The sequence below is a fragment of the Balaenoptera borealis genome (assembly GCF_965194805.1).
Source record: "Balaenoptera borealis genome assembly, chromosome: 19".
Taxonomy (NCBI): domain Eukaryota; kingdom Metazoa; phylum Chordata; class Mammalia; order Artiodactyla; family Balaenopteridae; genus Balaenoptera; species Balaenoptera borealis.
The window spans coordinates 35407968-35429023 of NC_138878.1; the positions used below are offsets into that span (position 1 = coordinate 35407968).

Consider the following 21056-nt stretch of genomic DNA (forward strand, 5'->3'; position numbering starts at 1 on the left):
AATATGAAAAGATACTGGAAGGTTAGATTAGAAGAATTGGTTTAGATAAGATCAGCAAAGGCCTTGACTCCTAAACTAAGTAATTTGATCTTTTAAAAATTTATTGAGAAGCTTAAGTCCTAAAGGTTTTAGGACTGAGCGTGAGATAAATAGAGCTTTCATTATTGCAGTTAGTCTGGCTATTGCATATCAGATAGGTTAGCATGGAAAATCTGGAGGTGGGGGGATGACTTAGGTAGAATTTACTATATCCTGGGAAAGAGGTGGATGATTAAAGGAGTAGAATGTTGGGAATAGACAAGAAGGGATAGGTATGAGAAGACAGAATGACCATTAATGCAAGGGTAACAGAAAAGACAAAGGAAGATCTAATTTGGGGCAGGAAAAAAAAATTATTTTAGATAAGAGACATATCAATGAAATGGTTAGAAATGTAGGACTGGAACTCAAGGAAGAGAATAGGTAAGTATCATGAAGGGAGAGAGTTAAGAGAGGAATGGCAAAGCCAGACCCATGGACAACACCCACCACCCTTAGAAACTTTCAATCTTGGCACTTACTGCCATTTTAGGCCAGATGATTCTTTGTTTTGTTTGTTTGTTTGTTTTTTTGTTTTTGAGGGGTTTTTTTGAAGTATAGTTGATTTACCATGTTGTGCCAATCTCAGCTGTACAGCAGAGTGACTCAGTATACATATATATACATTTTTTTATGTTCTTTTCCATTATGGTTTATCCCAGGAGATTGGATATAGTTCCCTGTGCTATACAGTAGGACCTTATTGTTTATCCCTTCTGAATGTAATAGTTTGCATCTACCAACCTCAAACTCCCCCAGTCCATCCCTCTCCCTCCCCCACTCCCCGTTGGCAACCACAAGTCTGATCTCTATGTCTGAGAGTCTGTTTCTGTTTTGTAGATAGGTTCATTTGTGCCACGTTTTAGATTCCACACATAAGTGCTATCACATGGTATTTGTCTTTCTATTTTTGACTCTACTTCATTTAGTATGAGAATCTCTAGTTGCATCCATGATGCTGCAAATGGCATTATTTCTTTTTTATGGCTGAGTAATATTCCATTGTATATATGTACCACATCTTTATCCATTCATCTATCGATGGACATTTAGGTTGTTTCCATGTTTTGGCTATTGTGAATAGTGGTGCTATGAATATAGGGGTGCATATATCTTTTTGAATTATAGTTTTATCCAGGTATATGCCCATGAGTGGGATTGCTAGATCATATGGTAATTCTATTTTTAGTTTTCTGAGGAACCTCCATACTGTTTTCCATAATGGCTGTACCAACTTACATTCCCACCAACAGTGCAAGAGGGTTCCCTTTTCTCCACACCCTCTCCAGCATTTGTTATTTGTAGACTTTTTAATGATGGCCATTCTGACCAGTGTGAGGTGGTACCTCATTGTAGTTTTGATTTGCATTTCTCTAATAATTAGTGATGTTGAGCATCTTTTCATGTGCCTACTGGCCATAGGCCAGATGATTCTTTACTGTGGAGATCTGTCCTGTGCATTGTATGTTGTTTAGCAGTATCCCCCCCTGGCCTCTACTCACTTAGATGCTAGAAGCCACCTCTCAATTGTAACAATGAAAATGTCTCCATATATTGCCCAGTGTCCTCTGGCAAACAAAATCATCTCCGGTCAAGAACCATTGCTTTATGCGAATAAGGATGTAGACACATGATAGTCATTCTATGTGGCTTCCTGATCATTTTTTAACATTATAAATACGGCAGTTTTAAGTAAATATTAAAACCTGCAGGCCAAAGCATAGGTGGTCCTTCATGTAAAGATACTTGTTACAACATAGCACCTGTGGCTGGAATTCAAGCAGAAAATGGCAAATCCCTTGTCAATGGCAGTGTGATAGCTGCTTCAGTGGTGGGTAGCAGAAATAATAGTATTACTATTAGCGTTCCTACTACCAATTATAATGTTAACTGCGTACATATTTGTGCATATGCTGAGCTAATAAACACTTTATATGGATCATCTTACTAATCCTCACAAAAACCTTGTAAAAATTCATTTTAGAGATAAGTAAATGGATGCTTACATTAGAACTAACTTGTTCAGACCTCAAAGCTAGCAAACAGTGGAGCTGGGAGTTGAAGTAGGAAATCTGTCTCTAAAACTTGGATCCTTAAGTCATTGCACAGTCATTCCAGAAACCAAGTAGGTGAAAGAAAAGGTAAAAGACATAGTTACAATTGTAGCAGTGGGTTGGCGCAATTTTGGATTGCAGGACTACAATGAAGGCAAGTAAGAACAGCATGGTAAAGAATGGGACAGAGTGGAGTGGTCTCAAATAGCAGCCCATGAAAAAAGTACTTGCAGCTCAGAAGCACAGGACTGACATTATAAAAATACCTTAAAAGTGCCTGATAACTTTACATTTTGCAGAACTCTCCCTAATGTTTCATTACATTGATCCTCTCTAGAACCCTGCAAGTACACAGTACATTTATCCCCTTCTAACAGTTGAAGAACAGAGACCCAGAGCAGTAAGTGGCTGTTCCAAAGTGATCCAACTTATCAATGAAAGGAGGACTAGAACCATGTCATCTAACTACATGTCTACTTCCCTTTCTACCAGACTGTTCTGCTCTCTCAGTTTAAAAGAGTATTGATCATGTGTGTCTTTCCTACATTAAATAGGTACAAAGCAGCTTCATCTTTGAAAATAAGTGTAGGCATGCATCACTTTAAAATATGTCATCTAATAAGAGTAATAACATAGTGATGATTAAGTTTATTGAATCATTTTAATCAAATACTAAATATGTACATGACACTGAAATTAAGTCCTATAGGTTTGTACTGCCAAATGGAGTAAAGAATAAACAATGTTAATGATGGAAAGATAAATTCAGTAAAGTGTTATCTTTTCCCCCAATTATGTCATATATATAATGTATTCTGCATGCTCTCACTGTAGCAAGAATACATGATTCTCTTTTTCTTACAGTTAGAAGAGGGTTTTGTTCCTCTTATACTGAGGTTCATGGTGAATGTGGCATCTTAGAAATGGGAGGCTGTCACCTGGGGAGTATTCAGTGTTTCTTGGTGGAGATGCATCATGAAGTTATACAGGCATACCTGTTTTATTGTGCTGCACTTTATTACACTTCGCAGATAGTGCTTTTTTTTTTTTTTTTTTTTTTTACAAATTGAAGGTTTGTGGCGGCCCTGTGTCAAGCAAGTATATCAGCACCATTTTTCCAGCAGTATTTGGTCACTTCTTGTTTTCTATGTCACTTTTTGTAATTCTGACAATATTTCAAACTTTTTCCATAGTATTATATTTATTATGGTGATCTGTGATTATTGATCTTTGATGTTACTATTGCAAAAAGATTGCAACTTGCTGAAGGCTTAGGATGGCAGCACTTCTTTTCAGCAATGAAGTATTTTTTAATTAAGGTATGTACATTTTTTTAGGCATAATGCTTTTGCCCACTTGATAGACTACAGTATAGTATAAAAATAACTTTTATATGCACTGGGAAACCAGAATATTCCTGTGACTTGCTTTATTGCAATACTCACTTTATTGTGGTGTTCTGGACTGCAGTATCTCTAAAGTATGCCTGTATCTGGAAACATTTCTAAATATATTTTATTAAGTTTAACAGAACTTCACTGGGGTAATTCATTCACTTGAGTCATTTAATAGGTTGATGTTCAGCTTTATGTTAGATGAGGCTGATGAATTTTAAGAGATATTTTTCCATTCATTCAAGAATAATTATGTCTACTTTGTACCCAATGCTGTAATCTTTCTAGAATGCAATTCACTTGACACTTCAGTCAGAAATTTGGCAATTTTGATGCATCTCTAGTGTAATTTCAGGTACTCAGTAAGACTGGAGGGGAATCCTAAGTTTTAAGACAAGCAAATAAGATTTCCTTAGAAAAATCATTCAAAAATATATCAGATACTTTAATAATGGTAGGTAGGAGAAGCATGTTTCTGCATGTGGATGATGGTGTATTAAAATGGTTGGAAAACTGCCTGTCACAAGGCAAATTTTACTTATTCATGTTCCTCAAGCATTTAGTCTTCATGCTTTCAGTGTAACAATGCCTTTCTCTGTAAATGTTAGAAATGATTTCTTAAGAAACTAACTTGCAGATATGCAGTATCCTTAGAGGAACAAAGAAGAAAAATGTTTTTAAATTGTTTAATATTTTAAAATATATAGGGATCCTATATAAAGTATGTAGATATCAGGGTCAGTATATCGAATAGTGAATAGAGAAATCAGTGATAAGAAGAGAGCTCTAAAGCTGAGAGCTCAAAACCCAAATGCAGAGTTTTGGGTTTTTTTTCTTGTGTAGTAATCTAAAATTATAGAAAAGAAAGGCAATAATTTAAAGAAATGCATATTATTTTTGTAAGCCAGACATTCCATTTTGGTAAGAGTAACTGAAACAAATGATCTCTAATGGGTTCTCCTTTTTTGTTTAGCTTATCCACCTCTGGTTAGTACATGACAGCTGTTGTACTCCTTTGCTCCCTTTCTGATTGATACATAAACTTGGGTTGATAATGAATAGGCCCTTTAAGGATGAATGTAATTCTCATCTCATTTGAATATTTTTTCCTAATTAATCCGCAACAGAATCTTCTTCCTTGAAATCTGTAAAACATAGTGTCTTTCCTACTTACTCATACCACTTATATGTTACCTTCAGAAATTCTGTTTTTCTGACTTATATTTTATCTCCCAACTGGACTGTAAGCTCCTTGAAGGTAGGAACTACTTTTTATGCTTCTTTATATTCCCCAAACCTTCCACAGTACTTGAAAGTAGAAGACACTCATTCTGTCTGAAATTATGATGATGATTTAGTAAAACATACCATACTTGAATTGACAGCAAGGAAAGCACTCCAGATGCACATCTTCAGCTCACAGCAGTTTCTTTCATTTTATGATAAAAGTGGAACAGAAAATTGGGATAATTTTTTGCAGTACAACAAAAGTCTTAAATTATTTATTTCTCTGCTTTAGTTAAAATGCTTTGTTTCACACTTGACAAATGAGTGGATTATGATGATCTAATCCAAAACTTTCTGCCTTTAACAGGATGGAAATTTCTCTCTCAGTACTGTATTTGAAAAACCTCAAAATATGATGGTAGTTGGACAGTCAGCATTTGCCGACTTTGGTAAGATTGTTTTTGTCTTTGAAAGTCTCCCCATCTCTCTGACCTAGTCATATTAATTCCCCATATCTAAAAGTAACTTTAGTGTCTTCAGAGCTATTACAGATTTAAAAGATGCCTGTCCTAGTATTATACATGGCATGTGGTCAATTCTTAAATACAATAAGGAGCAATTTATGACGTGTGTTTAAATTATAGTTTGAATTTAAGGGACTCCTGTTTGCAGGAGTAACATGCAAAACAAGGATGTGTACTGAGGCTTTTCTAGAGAATACCAAATAGTAATTATCATGACATTTTTATGTATATCCACACTGTAGAACAAAAATAATGAAGAAATTAACCTGATCTCTTCAAACTACTTGAATATTAAAAAACATTTTTGTTTACATCTTAATTCCAAAGAGTAGCATCTGTTATGAATCTCTGTTTTCCATAAGATTCTACACAATAAATCAAGTTCAGAACTTCCAAAGCATATATGGCTCTTTCATCATTTGTCAGGGTTATTATTAAAAGGATTTTGGTGTCAGATGGAAAAGTGGTCTAGATGACCACTACCTGAGTCCAAAGTTCACTCCATCCTGCTTTTCCTTCATTCTACCAACAAACACCTCAGCCTGTTCCTCAAAATGCAGGTGACATATTACCACCTCCAGAGGCCTCAGTGTCTTCATTTGTAAAATGAGGATGATGATTATAACCACCTCACAAGGCTATTGTGAATAACACAATGTGAGTAAAGTACAGTGTCAGGCACAGAGTAAGTGCACAGGAAATTATTGTATAATCTGAGTCTTTTCACTAGACTTGTTTGGTCTTGTTGTTGTTGCTGCTTTTTGCTCCGCTGACTAAATCAACTCATTGTTCAGTGTCATAGAGACATGTCCCATGGCAACTAAAGCAGGAGGTTTGATAGTGTTATTTGATGAAAATTTCAACATGAATCTCTGTTGTACTGTATTTTAGTTTTATTACATTGAATATTACTTTGATTTTGAGCAAATTTCTGGGGCCTGATTTATAGTCTTTAATGCAAATAGTCAAGTCTTAGGATACATGAATTTTTCTTTTAATTTGCTGATGGACTTGATTAGCTGGATTAATGACAAATCCCTTTGCAAGTCTCTCTCTAGGGGAAGAAGTATATATGCATTATATAATTCTCAGGCTGCTCACAGAACTCCCTTAACCCCTGGTTAGGATCCTCCAAATTGAAGATATTTGTTTTATGATTGTGTGTTTTGTATGATGAAGTGTTTTGCTTGTAACAAAGTTATTAGTAGCTTTACTTAAAGATTTTTTTAATTGTGCTAACTGTAAACATAGACATTTAATTTACATGTTTGTATTTTTTCAATGTGCAGAATATAGGATATAGTCAATTAAGCATAACTATTTCTCCCCTATTTTTAATAACTTTAGGTGAGTATATCAGTAAACTTTTTTAATGGATCAGTAAATTTTAAATAAATAGCCCACACTGTCTTTTTAAAACTTGATGTATTTTTAGCTGAGTATTATCAAAAAACAAGACTGCTTATGAGTCCAAACAGATGGCATTGAATAAGGTTATGAATATTAATATATAAAAATATGCATTTTCCTATACATTTGAATATGTCTGTGAATTGCATCCTGCCCTCCATCCGCCACCCCTCCCACTCCTTTTGAACCAAGGCAAGGAAAGTGACTGACAGCCAGGAAGTCAGAGTGATATCAGAAATTCGCCATTTGTTTGGTTAAAAAAAAGCACATGCTTGAGGCACATGCGTGAATAAATGATATAGCTCACAGGAAGAATCCTGTACCAAAAAGGAATGTTTAAATGGCTCCCAGCTCACCTACGTTGTCTAGGAACAGAAGTTTTTTACCTATGATGAAGTTTTTAGTTTCTAACATAAAATATTTTTTAAAAGATATCAAAAAAAACCTACTCTAAAAGAAGGCTGTGCTGGTACAGTGAAAGGGAGGTAGGGTGGTTTGAAATCAAACAAATGAGGAACTTCTAGCAAATAAAACAAGGAAATAATTATTCAAACTTATGATAACATTATTTATTCCCTTTATAAGACAAAGAAATACTTTCCCAGAAACCACCTAAATAAAACTCTATGAAATGTTACACAGCCAACAAAAATGGGAGTTATGAAGATTCTGTTAGGAGAAAAAAGCAGAACAGTATGTTGTACAATATGATCATTTAAAAAAAATAAGACTAGAGCAAAATATATCAAAATGATGATAATGGTTGTGTTAAAGTCGGAAAATAGGTTATCTTATTACCTGTTTTCCAAATTTTCTGTTATGTGGTTAGATTAATTTAGTAATGAAAAAGTAAAATATAGAAGGATAATAGTCAACTATGGCAAGAAAGAAACCAAAGTGTGTACTTAAAGTGTTTAGATTTTTTTGTCATAGTACCTCTGAGTTCATATATAATTTATCCTATCCTCTTAGTTGCATGAACAACTCCTTCAGAGAAGGTCATGTACTTCCACACAGTCTTTAACTCCTACAGCTTTGTAGATACAATAGTCCCTAGGTATCCACAGGGGATTGGTTCTAGGACCACCCCACCATCACCAGTTCCCACCAGCTACTGCCAGATACCCAAATCCGAGGATATTCAAGTCCCTTATACTGTAGAAAATTACATGGTACAGTCAGCCCTCCATTTCTGTGGCTTCTACAGTTGGTTGAATGGATGCAGAACCCGTGGATATGTAGGGCCAACTGTACCTTTTTAAATTAACTTCAGAAAGTAAAACAAAATCTTCTTGTCTGATGGGATATGCAGAAGGTAATGCTTCTGGGACATGGAATAGGAAGTCAGGGGAAGTTTATTAGAATCTCTGAGATGCCTGAGATTTTCATATCAAAAGAGAGGTAGATTTCAGAAGATGTGGTACATATATACAATGGAATATTACTCAGCCATAAAAAGGAACGAAATTGGGTCATTTGTAGAGATGTGGATGGACCAGAGTCTGTCATACAGAGTGAAGTAAGTCAGAAAGAGAAAAAAAATATTAACACATGTAGGTGGAATCTAGAAAAATGGTACAGATGAACCTATTTGCAGGGCAGGAATGGAGACACAGACGTAGGGAACGGACCTGTAGACATGGGGGTGGGATGAATTGGGAGATTGGGATTGACGTATGTGCACTGCCGTGTGTAAAACAGATAGCTAGTGAGAACCTGCTATATACCACAGGGAGCTCAGCTTGGTGCTCTGTGGTGACCTAGATGGGATGGAATGGGGGGTGGTGGGAGGGAGGTCCAAGAGGGAGGGGATATATGTATACATATAGCTGATTTACTTCATCGTACAGCAGAAACTAACACAACATTGTGAAGAAACTATACCCCAATTAAAAAAAAAAAAAAAAAGACAGAGGGTAGATTTAAACAGTTTTGAAATACTCGATCTTCTAAGGATGGAAACCAGTCAGGAGACAGGTCGAGCATGAGGTGGTGCAAGCATGAGCTAACTACATCAATAATTGGAGGGACAGTTGGGAGAAACTTTGCAAAGAAAGAATCAGTAAATGTACTGGTTGGTTTGACAATAGAAGGATTAAAAAAAAAACAAAAACCAACTTGCCTCTGAATAACTAGAAGAACCATTCTTTTCTCTACCATTTTTCATAGAGATAGGTAATCAGGAGAGTAAGCTGGTTTGGATATTAAGATACTTTAGAGTCTTTACTTTAATAATGCTAGTAAGACAACAGGCTGGAACATTTATGAAACATAAGTTTAGTAATAAAACCAAAGCAAATTTGAAAGTCCTCCAAGAGCTAAGAGATCAAGAACTGAATGAGCCCTCCAAGAAGGAGAGTGTGCATAGAGTTTGACAGGGATAAGGAGGGAGAAAAAAGAGCACTAAAATGTGGTCAGAAAATATTGATGATATTAAAATGTGATGTACAAGGATGACCACAAAAAGGCCTTTGGATTTACAGTTTAGCAGGGCACTAGTAGCCCAAAAAGGTGTCATTTACAGAGCTCTTTAGCATTTCCTGGGCCTTAGAAATCAGCTAATAAGTAGTAGCTGCTGTTGGTTATTAGCTGGGCCCTGGCCTCACACTTGGGAGATCGGCAACCCATAAATGCATCTAATACTTAAGCAGTCATCTTCTAGAAAACATGTTGTGTCTTACCCTATTATATCACCCTTTTAAACTGTATGTTAAAGTTGAGTGTTTTTCTAGGTAGGTTTAGAATATCAAGGTCTAGAATTGCAGCAAATAAGGTAGTATCTATTAAACTACATAGGACATAAAAGTCAAGAAAAATAAGGTACATTTTTTCTATCAAAAAAAATTATATACAACCACACTTAGAGAAAACATTAATTTTGTATGCAATGCCAGATGTAATAGAAATCAATAAAAAGCTACAAAACTGAAGGGGGAACACAAACCTTAACAGAATATCAGCATTTTCTATAGATTGAATCATATTTTAAATCTCATAGACTACATAAATTTATATATCCAAATCTAAATCTTGTGTATCAGATCATCATAAAGAGATCACACTTTATTCTCCAAGTGAAGAAAGAATACTGGCATGTTGGTGAAACCTAGGGAATTGTAAATCAGGCCTAAATAATCCTATAAGTGATAAAGGAGTTAATGAAAATAGAAAACTTTGTCATCCGTGAAAGTTACTAACATATTGGAAAATATTGAACCCCATAAATAGTATCATTTATGATTGAAACCAAATCTTATTCAATTGAGTATCCCAATGGCCTAGTACAGTAGATAATAAATGCCATTTAAAGGGAGAAAAACCCCACAATCAAGTTATTTTATGAAGTTTTTATGCTGCTTGATAAAAATTCAGATTTTAATTCCAAATTAACCATGGTACAGCTGAAATACTTAGTCCAAAATAACAGCAGTTTTCCTTCCTCTTGTTTTACAGTTGGGTGTATTCAGTAACAATTTGACGAATTAAAATTGTTTCTTGTTAGTTTTGATTTGGAAATAAAAGAAAATCACGTGAGCCATGTATGGAAATTTAAAACTTATATTTAGCCTAAATGCGAATGGGTAATTAAATGTTCATATTCTCTTTTATTGTGTTTTTTAAATTTTTATTAGAGTATAGTTGATTTACAATGTTGTGTTAGATTCAGGTATACAGAAAAGTGAATCAGTTTTACATATACATATATCCACTCTTTTTCTAGATTCTTTTCCCATATAGGCCATTACAGAGTATTGGGTACAGTTCCTTGTGCTGTACAGTAGGTTCTTATTAGTTATCTATTTTATATAGAGTAGTGTGTATATGTCAATCCCAATCTCCCAATTTATCCTTCCCCCCTTATCTGCTAACCATAAGTTTGTTTTCTATATGTGTGACTCTACTTCTGTTTCGTATATTAAGTTCATTTGTACTATTTTTTTAGATTACACATATAAGTGATATCACATGATATTTGTCTTTCTGTGTCTGACTTACTTCACTCACTATGACAATCTCTAGGTCCATTCATGTTGCTACAAGTGACATTATTTCCTTCCTTTTTATGGTTGAGTAGTATTCCATTTTATATATGTACCACATCTTCTTTATCCATTCCTCTGTCGATGGACATTTAGGTTGCTTCCATGTCTTGGCTATTGTAAACAGTGCTGCAATGAACATTGGGGTGCATGTATCCTTTTGGACCATGTTTTTCTCCAGATATATACCAGGAGTAGGATTGCAGGATCATATGGTAGCTCTATTTTTAGTTTTCTAAGGAACCTCCATACTGTTCTCCATAGTGGCTGTACCAATTTACATTCCCACCAACACTATAGGAGGGTCCCCTTTTCTCCACACCCTCTCCAGCATTTATTATTTGTAGATTTTTTAATGATGGCCATTCTGACCAGTGTGAGGTGATACTTCACTGTAGTTTTGATTTGAATTTCTCTAATGATTAGTGATGTTGCCCATCTTTTCATGAGCTTTTTGGCCATCTGTATGTCTTCTTTGGAGAAATGTCTATTTAGGTCTTCTGCCCATTTTTTGATTGGGTTGTTTGTTTCTTTGATATTGAGCTGCACGAGCTTTTTGTATATTTTGGAGATTAATCCCTTTTTGGTTGCTTCGTTTGCAAATATTTTCTCTCATTCTGAGGGTTGTCTTTTTGTTTTGTTTATGGTTTCCTTTGCTGTGGAAAAGGAAATTAGATCCATTTTTTTATTTTTAATTAGATCCATTTTTTAATTTTTGTTTTTAGTTTTAATTAGATCCATTTTTTAATTTTTTTAATTAGATCCATTTTGTAATTGTTTTTATTTTCATTACTCTAGGAGGTGGATCAATAGAGATCTTGCTGCGATTTATGTCAAAGAGTGTTCTGCCTGTGTTTTCTTTTAAAAGTTTCATAGTGTCTGGCCTTACATTTAGGTCTTTAGTCCATTTTGAGTTTATTTTTGTGTATGGTGTAAGGGAGTATTCTAATTTCATTCTTTTACATGTAGGTGTCCAGATTTCCCAACACCACTTATTGAAGAGACTGTCTTTTCTCCATTGTATATTCTTGCCTCTTTTGTCATAGATTAGGTGACCATAGGTGCGTGGGTTTATTTCTGGGATTTCTATCCTGTTCCATTGATCTGTATTTCTGTTTTTGTGCCAATACCATACTGTTTTGATGACTGTAGCTTTGTAGTATATAATCTGAAGTCAGGGAGCCTGATTCCTCCAGCTCCATTTTTCTTTCTCAAGATTGCTGTGGCTGTTTGGTGTCTTTTGTGTTTCCATACAAATTGTAAAAATTTTTGTTCTAATTCTGTGATAAGTGATATTGGTAATTTGATAGGGATTGCACTGAATCTGTAGATTGCTTTGGGTAGTACAGTCATTTTCACAATATTCAGTCCTCCAATCCAAGAACATGGTATATCTCTCCATCTGTTGGTGTCATCTTTTATTTCTTTCATCAGTACCTTATAGTTTTCTGAGTACAGGTCTTTTGCCTCCTAGGTAGGTTTATTCCTAGGTACTTTATTCTTTTTAATGCGATGGTAAATGGGATTGTTTCCTTAATTTCTCTTTCTGATCTTTTGTTTTTAGTCTATAAGAATGCAACATATTTCTGTGTATTAATTTTATATCCTGCAACTTTACCAGATTCATTGAGTAGCTCTAGTAGTTTTCTGGTAGCATCTTTAGGATTCTCTATGCATAGTATCATGTCATCTGCCAACAGTGACAGTTTTACTTCTTCTTTTCCAATCTGTATTCCTTTTATTTCTTTTTCTTCTCTGATTGCCATGGCTAGGGCTTCCAAAATTATGTTGAATAATAGTGGTTAGAGTCGACATCCTTGTCTTCTTCCTGACCTTAGAGGAAATGCTTTCAGTTTTTCACCATTGAGAATGATGTTTGCTGTTGATTTGTCATATATGGCCTTTATTATGTTGAGGTAGTTTCCTTCTGTGCCCACTTTCTGGAGAGGTTTTATCATAAATGGGTGTTGAATTTTGTCAAAACCTTTTTCATCATCTATTGAGATGATCGTATGGTTCTTATTGTTTAATTTGTTAACATGGTGTATCACATTGATTGATTTGTGTATATTGAAGAACTCTTGCATCCCTGGGATAAAATCCCACTTGATCATGGTGTATGATCCTTTTAATATGTTGTTGGATTCTGTTTGCTAGTATATTGTTGAGGATATTTGCGTCTGTGTACGTCAGTGATATTGGTCTGTAATTCTCTTTTTTTGTTATATCTTTGTCTGGTTTTGGTATCATGGTGATGGTGGATTCGTAGAATGAGCTTGGGAGTATTCCTTCCTCTGCAATTTTCTGGAAGAGTTTGAGAAGGATGGGTGTTAACTCTTCTCTAAATGTTTGATAGAATTCATCTGTGAAGCCATCTAGTCCTGGACTTTTGTTTGTTAGAAGATTTTTAATTGCAGTTTCAATTTAAGTACTTCTGATTGGTCTGTTTATATTTTCTATTTCTTCCTGGTTCAGTCTTGGAAGGTTATACCTTTTAAGAATTTGTCCATTTCTTAGAGGTTGTCCATTTTATTGGCATAGAGTTGCTTGTAGTAGTCTCTTATGATCCTTTGTATTTCTGCGATGTCAGTTGTGATTTCTCCTTTTTCATTTCTGATTTTATTGATTTGAATCCTCTCCCTTTTTTTCTTGATGAGTCTGGCTAAAGGTTTATCAATTTTATTTCTCTTCTCGAACCAGCTTTTAGTTTCATTGATTTTTGCTCTTGTTTTCTTCATTTCTATTTCATTTATTTCTGCTCTGATTTTTATGGTTTCTTTCCACCTACTAACTTTGAGTTTGTTTTGTTCTCCTTTCTCTAGTTGCTTTAGGTGTAAGGTTAGGTTGTTTATTTGAGAATTTTTCTTGTTTCTTGAGGCAAGATTATATTGCTTTAAACTTCACTATTAGAACTGCTTTTGCTGCATCCCATAGCTTTTGGATCATCGTGTTTTTGTTGTCATTTGTCTCTAGGTTTGTGTTTTATTTCTTCTTTGATTTCTTCAGTGAACCATTGGTTATTTATTTATTTATATTGTTTAACCTCCACGTGTTTGTGATTTTTAGTTTTTTTCCTGTAATTGATTTCTAATCCATTAGTGTGGTCAGAAAAGATGCTTGATATGATTTCAATTTTCTTAAATTTACCGAGGCTTCATTTGTGACCCAAGATGTGATCTATCCTGAAGAATGTTCTGTGTGCACTTGAGAAGAAAGTGTATTCTTCTGCTTTTGGATGGAATGTCCTATAACTATCAATTAAGTCTATCTGGTCTAATGTGTCATTTAAGGCTTGTGTTTCCTTATTAATTTTCTGTCTGAATGATCTGTCCATTGGTGTAAATGGGGTGTTAAAGTACCCCACTCACATTCTTTTGTATGTAAGTATTTTAAAGATCAAATGCCTTCAAATAGACAGATGATTATATTACAAAAGAGGCTGTATAGGGGAGAGTTCTAAGTATTATGCTTTCTGGGCTTGGTCTCATTTTTTTGAGTCATTTAAGACTGCCTTTCATTCCAGAGACTTAATAGTGGACTTTTGTTTGTTCGTTTGTTTCCTATAGTTGAAAATTGGCTGTTCTCTTGTTAAGTAGCCTTATTTATTTTTTCATTAAAAGGGACACTGAATTCCAGTTGACATTAGTCAATAAGATAAAATTTTTCAGATAGTCTCTCTTAAATGTACTACTATAGCACCTTCATCACCAGTCAGAAATTATTAAGTAAATATAAATACAAAATACTTTAATATATGGAATACGGACAACTAGATGTAAGTGCTAGATTCAAGGAATTTGAAATATGATACTTTGAAATATAATTCATAAAGTACCATGAATTTTATGGTACAGACATATCAGTTCAAATAGTTTATTCTATTCTTTAAAATTGTGGAGTGATCAGTTTTTCTCCCATTCAGTTTTCTTCCTCTTTTGTACTGGAAGATGTACAAGATGTTCATTAACCTATTCAAGAAATACTTGTTTTTAGTGCTTACTGTTTAGACTATTCTGGATGCTTGGCATGTAGCCATGAATGAAGCATACAAGAACCTTGCTCCCATGGAGTTTAAACTCTGTTGAGGAAGGGAAAACAACAAGAAGTAAATTAGTGAGGTATTTTTAGAAAGTGTTAAGAGCTTTGAGCAGATAAAAGTACTGTAAGAGGAAGTGAGAAGGCCTATTTTCTGTAGCTGATTGGAGGTCATATTTCACCTTCGAGTTGAATGAAGTCACAGGAGGATCTTGGAAGAGTGTTTCAAGCAGAGATAACACCTAAATGAATGTTCAAAGTACAAAAAGAAGGATGGCACTTGGCCAAGTCTTCAGGGACTTGAGAACCAAGGTAAGGAATTTGGGGTTTTTTCTAGATATAATTGGGAGCTTCAAGGAGACTTAAGAGGATATGTAATTAATCCCACAATATTTTGGACATATTAAGTTTGAGATGTCTATTGGACACTAAAATGTTATACAAGTGGAAGATACAAACTCTGAAGAGACATAGAGTTGGATATCAGCATATCCTTCTTTAAATACCTCTTAGAAAATGGATAATGGATAAATAAAGGAGTACCTGCTCAAAGTATCCCACCTTTCTTCTTAACACTACAAATGTAAATTATTCCAACCACAGTGGCCTCTTTGCTGTTCTTCAAACAGGCCAGGCACTATCCCCCTAAGGGCTTTTTCTTCTGCATGGAATGGTCTTACTCCAGATATTCTCATGGCTCACTCCCTCACCGCCTTATAGTCTTGCTAAAATGTCACCTTCTCCATGAGGCCCTCCTTGACCACTCTATTTAAAATTGTAACCCCTGCCCCCAGCACTCATGACCCCTTTCCCTCTTTACTTTTCTCCGTAGCATTTGTCACTATCTGATATACTGTGCTTTTACTCATGTACTCCATTGGTGTGTTTTCTTCACTGCTATATCTCATGCTTTGAAGCAGTGCCAGTCACATTGTAAATAATGAATAATTTTGAATGAATAATTTAATTTAAAAATATTTTAGTTGATTAAACCAATTGATTTTTAAGAATTGAGCCCAAATTTAGGACATGTCTTAAATATCTTCAACCATTATCCTAAACCCAAACTTCTTAGTGTCATTCACATGATGAGAACTGATCTAACATTACTTTTGCCCATTTTGATTAAAGTTAAGTGATTGAACTAAAAATTGTTCTGAATCTCTAAAATAGATGGATGCTGATTTCAGTAGGAGACATCCTAGGTCCTTATAAATTTTAATCGTTAGTTTTCATATTTCCATTTTTCTAATTCCTGAATTCTGACAACATACGTTATCTATAGTATTTATATTATTTAACATTTAAACAGACTATTGTATTTGCACAGATTCTGAATATCCTTTTGGATCTTTCAAGTGTCAATTTGTACTGAAAGATCAAAGAAACAGCAACCAATTTAAATAGTTCTTTCTAACCTGAAAGGCTGACCTGCCCCTGTCCCACCAAAGAAAGACCATACTATTCTAAATTTGGGGTAAAACCGAAATATTTTTTATGCACACATTGCCATAATTCACGGGAAGTGAATAGACATTCTTAGACTATTCTTCTAATATATGTCTAGTTTTTTAGTATTTTCTTTCCATTCCATGTCACTTTGGCGATCACACTGCAACGGTTGCCATAGCAAAAGTGATTAGTCCCTGAGTTTTACTTCTAGCAAAGACTTTGAGGCATCTCTCTTGGTGAGTCACAGATGCCAGATGTGATTTTGATAAATATTTTGAATGCTTTTTGATGGGAAATGGTAATTTATATACAAATTATAAAATTGCTACTTCGGAGTCTTGATTTTATACATACTCAGCATTTAAAGAATATCAGGCTGTACTCCTTTTGTTTAAGATTACAAATATGAGGAAAAACTAGGATCCTAAATCCGTGAAGTCTTTATGTATAAGTTTGTATATGGTAGAGTCTTGCCTTTCTAGGTAAGAGGGTTTTTTTAGTACAGCTATCTCTCTGACTTACTGTATTCTCAAGGCTACATTGTTCTTTTAATTTTTTTTAGTACAGCTATCTCTCTGACTTACTGTATTCTCAAGGCTACATTGTTCTTTTAATTTTTTTTAAGGTGCATGGTATTATGAGTGTATAATTATTTCTTTGAATATTAATTTAAAGTACTTAAAGAGTTTATAGGATAATGTTACATTTTACATTATCACATTGCTGTTTTGTAATTTAACAGGTGATATTTTTAATACTTTATCTAATACAAGCTGCAGCTAATTGGGACACTTGTCTCTCTAAGCCTGCCCTAATTAATAGAATGGATCTATGATAACTGGAGCAATCCATGTAACTGACCTGTGAACTTCACCATACATTTATCTCTTTGTTGGTTGATTGCCACAGTACTAGGAAAGTGATTATTGCAGGATCTTGCCTATTCTTAGACCTTCCAGTTACATGCAGCCTGGGAAAGACTAAAAGACAGTGAAATTTATTCCTCTCTACTATATTATACCTGAGGGGAATTCCCTGCTATCAGTCAGAGAAGTATTAGAATAATATACTCTCAGAGCCTGAGAATAAATTATGAATATCCCCTTTCTAAATGTCCTACACCATTTTCAAGTAACTCAGGCTTCCATTTCAACCCCATTTTCTTTGCAACTCTGCATTTTCATTCAGTTTAAATGCCCCATCCATTGTTAAGCAAAAGCAGAGGTGTGCTTCTGGATATAGGTAGGTATACAGCTCTCTGTGCTTATCCTTCACCCACTAAAGAGTTGAGTGATGGGTTGGACGGATAGATAGGTAGTGGACGGATGGATGGAAGTACCCTTTGCTATATCCCTTGTCCACAGCAATCCATTCCCTTAGCAGCTCTCACAAAGCAATTCCATTTTCCTGTTCTGTTTCACATTAGCAAGTCAGTACCCTTGTGTTCTCTGTTACACCTCGAGACAAACGGACATTATCTGTACCTAACCTGCCCCTGCCTATCATCATACCCCAAATAACTAATGTATTCTTAATTTAATCAATAGAAAAGTTTCAAAGTTTTGTAATCAGTGACAAAGGATTTAAGAGTTTAAGGATTTAGGAGTTTGGTATTTTTCTTGTTTTGTTTCTTTATTTTATTTTATTATTATTATCATTTTGGGGGGCTATATTGGGTCTTTGTTGCTGCGCGCGGGCTTTCTCTAGTTGAGGCAAGCAGGAGCTACTCTTCGTTGCGGTACACGGGCTTCTCATTGCAGTGGCTTCTCTTGTTGCAGAGCACGGGCTGTAGGCGCACGGGCTTCAGTAAGTTGCAGCATGCAGGCTCAGTAGTTGTGGCGCGCGGGCTCTAGGGTGCTCAGGCTTTCAGTAGTTGTGGCGCACAGGCTCAGTAGTTGTGGCTTGTGGGCTCTAGAGCACAAGCTCAGTAGTTGTGGTGCATGGGCTTAGTTGCTCCACAGCATGTGGGATCTTCGAAGACCAGGGATCAAACCCGTGTCCCTTGCATTGGCAGGCAGATTCTTAACCACTGCACCACCAGGGAAGTCCAGGAGTTTGGTATTTTTCAAATATTTGTTTACTTCTTTTTCATAATATTTAACAGTTCTTACTATTTGGCAGGAACTCTTTTACAGAATGTGTTTTACATTTATCTCAGTTAATCCTCCCAGACCTCTCTGAGGTGAGCAGTATTATTTATCCTCATTATACAGATGTGGTAACAGGGGTTCAGATGTTAAGAAACTTGCCCAAGAGCACAAAACTAAGAAGTAGTAGAGCTAGGAAGTGATCCTTGGCTCTGTCTCACAAGCTGTGAGGCACCCCTTCTTCTGCATTAGTTCTTAACTGTGTGAGCATCCTTGTTAATGGTCTCCAACAGTGACCTCCTGGTAAGCATTGTTTTGTTTTTTTAAAACCAAATAATATGTTGATGGTGAATCTTTTCTTTCTGCTCCCTGCATTTTATGATGGCGTTTCCCTAATTGTTTTTAGAATTTTTATACTATCTGACCATTTTCTAATTCATTATCCATGTCAGAAATTTGATTATATATATCAATAATTCTAGAATATATAATGCTTATGGATTCCAGAAAAAATCAAAACCAAGCATTGGTCATTTTGATACAAAATTCACTATATAATAATATCTCTTGCATTAAGACAGCTTTTCAGAAAAGCTCTTTTTATCAAGTAAAAAAAAAATTATAGTTTCTATTAGGATGAAGTCATTCTACTGTAAAGTTTCTGAATACTTGTGGGAGGTCATTTCCTAGAAAGAAGCTCCTTGATTTCTCTTTGATTTTGATTTTTCCCCCTACTCCAGATGTTTACCGTTTTGCAGCCACATATCTGTATTTTTCAGTCAGTTTTTAAAACTCTAACTTACTTCTAAATTGTGACTCATCATTTGAGACCAGGATCTCTCTAAATTTATTTAAACACATTTTTTCTTAAACATTCATTAATAAATGTATAAAAATTCTTTATGTCCTCTCCTTTTTTTGCCTTATACAGATGATTTCTTTTCTATTCTTCTTTGAAGTAGCAGAAAGATCTGCTTATATCTGGCATGGGTTAAGGATGTCAGTTAAGTCTCCTACATCTCATATTTCTTATAATCTTTTCAAAATAAGCTGCCAATTTTAAAAGTGGAATATTTCATGATGAAAAGTTAAGGCAGCAGAGAAAAGGAATTTAATAGATGGTTAAAAAACAACAACACTGTTTGAAATCAATCACCAACTCAGTAAAAGTAGTTAAGGGCTTATAGAGTAAGTATATTTTTTATTTTAAATCTATTACAAATCCCTACAGCAGTTAGTACTGTTTTGCTATTAAAGATTTGTCATAGGCTTTAGATCCACATAGACCTAGAGTCAAATTTCAGTTCTGGGTAAGTCATTCAAACTCTTTATCCATCTATTTCCTCATGTATAATACGAGGTTATAACGAGGTTGTGATAAACATAAAATAAAATGGTATTGTAGGTGCTTTAGTGCCTTCACATTACATGCTGAATAAATGTGAGCTGCAATAATAATAACAATATTTTAGACCATTTACTTATAGTTTAATATCCTCTTTATTCAATACATTCTTCAAAAGATAAAAGAGAGAGGAGTTCAAAATCCTCCTTTAGAGTTTCTTCTTTCCCCTCTGCTGCTCCCAGAACATCTACCTAAAATTCTTCTTCCTCTGCACTGCCTTGTACTCCTCAAACCACCAAAACCCATGGAGTCTTAACCTCCTTCATATCTCTTTAAACTGTCCTTTCCCAGGGTTGCTTCTTTAACTCATCTCTCTCCTAGCTTACTGAAAGATTACTGACCTTCTGACTATTCATATGCCTCTCCAAACCATTCTTCACTCCGTAGTGCTGCTTCTACACAAAATGAATCTGCAATACTAAAATTCTTTAATAGCTGTCCTTATAATAAGGTCCAGTCTTTGCTGTGGTACACAGGCCCTTTTAGATCTGGCCTCTTTTTACTTATCTGTAACAAGACTTCACACACACACTGATCTATGTACAGTTCTCTAAATATATCATAACTCCTTTTTCTGTTTCACTTTCAGGCCTTAGTATGTGAGATTCCCTTTGCCTAGAATCCCCTTCCACCTCTTTTCACCCACCTAATGCATAATCATCTTTCAGGTTTTAATTAATAGTTATTTTTAAAAACATTAATCACAGTACCTGACACATAGTAGTCTCCCTGAAAAAAAAGTGTTTACCGGATGGATAAATAAACTGTTTATATGATTGATTAGATGATTATGTCAGATGGAGTGTCAAGTTAGAGTGACTTGCTCCTGCTGCACCTAGTGTATTTTAGCATTTGCCATACTCTGGTGCAACTATATATTTTTTTACTTCTATTTCCCTCCTTACCTAGGGGTTCCTTGGAGACAGAGAGCATGATGTTCCACATTTATATTTCAATGTCTAGAATATTGGTTAGCACATAGTAAGTGCTTGATAAATGTTTAATGAATAATTCCTTTGAAAGGAGTCTGCTTAAATACTTTTAAATTTTTAACAATTTTATCAAGGTATAATTTGCATAATGAAAGTCTTCCATTTTAAGAGTAGAGTGCAAGCTTTAATAGACTGTGATACTTGTGTAACCATGACCACAGTCCCAGTTTTAGAATACTCTCATTAACCCACAAAGTTCCCTCATGCCCATGTGTATTCTCCTAGACAACCCAGCACCACACAACCACTAATAGGCTTTTTTTTTTAATTGTGGTAAAATCTATATAAACATACACTTTGCCACGTTAACCAGTTTTAAATGTACAGTTCAGTCGTATAAATTACATTCACACTGTTG

General features: G+C 34.9%; 1 protein-coding gene across 2 annotated transcripts in view; it reads left to right on the plus strand.

The window, feature by feature from the left end:
- The window catches only part of ITFG1 (integrin alpha FG-GAP repeat containing 1), a 278016-nt gene that overhangs the window by 72461 nt on the left and 184499 nt on the right, over positions 1 to 21056 (plus strand). For both annotated transcript variants that reach the window (XM_082366812.1, XM_082366813.1), the window contains one exon: positions 5121 to 5202. In XM_082366812.1, coding sequence (XP_082222938.1) covers positions 5121 to 5202 — 82 coding nt within the window. The remainder of the gene's footprint in view (positions 1 to 5120; positions 5203 to 21056) is intronic.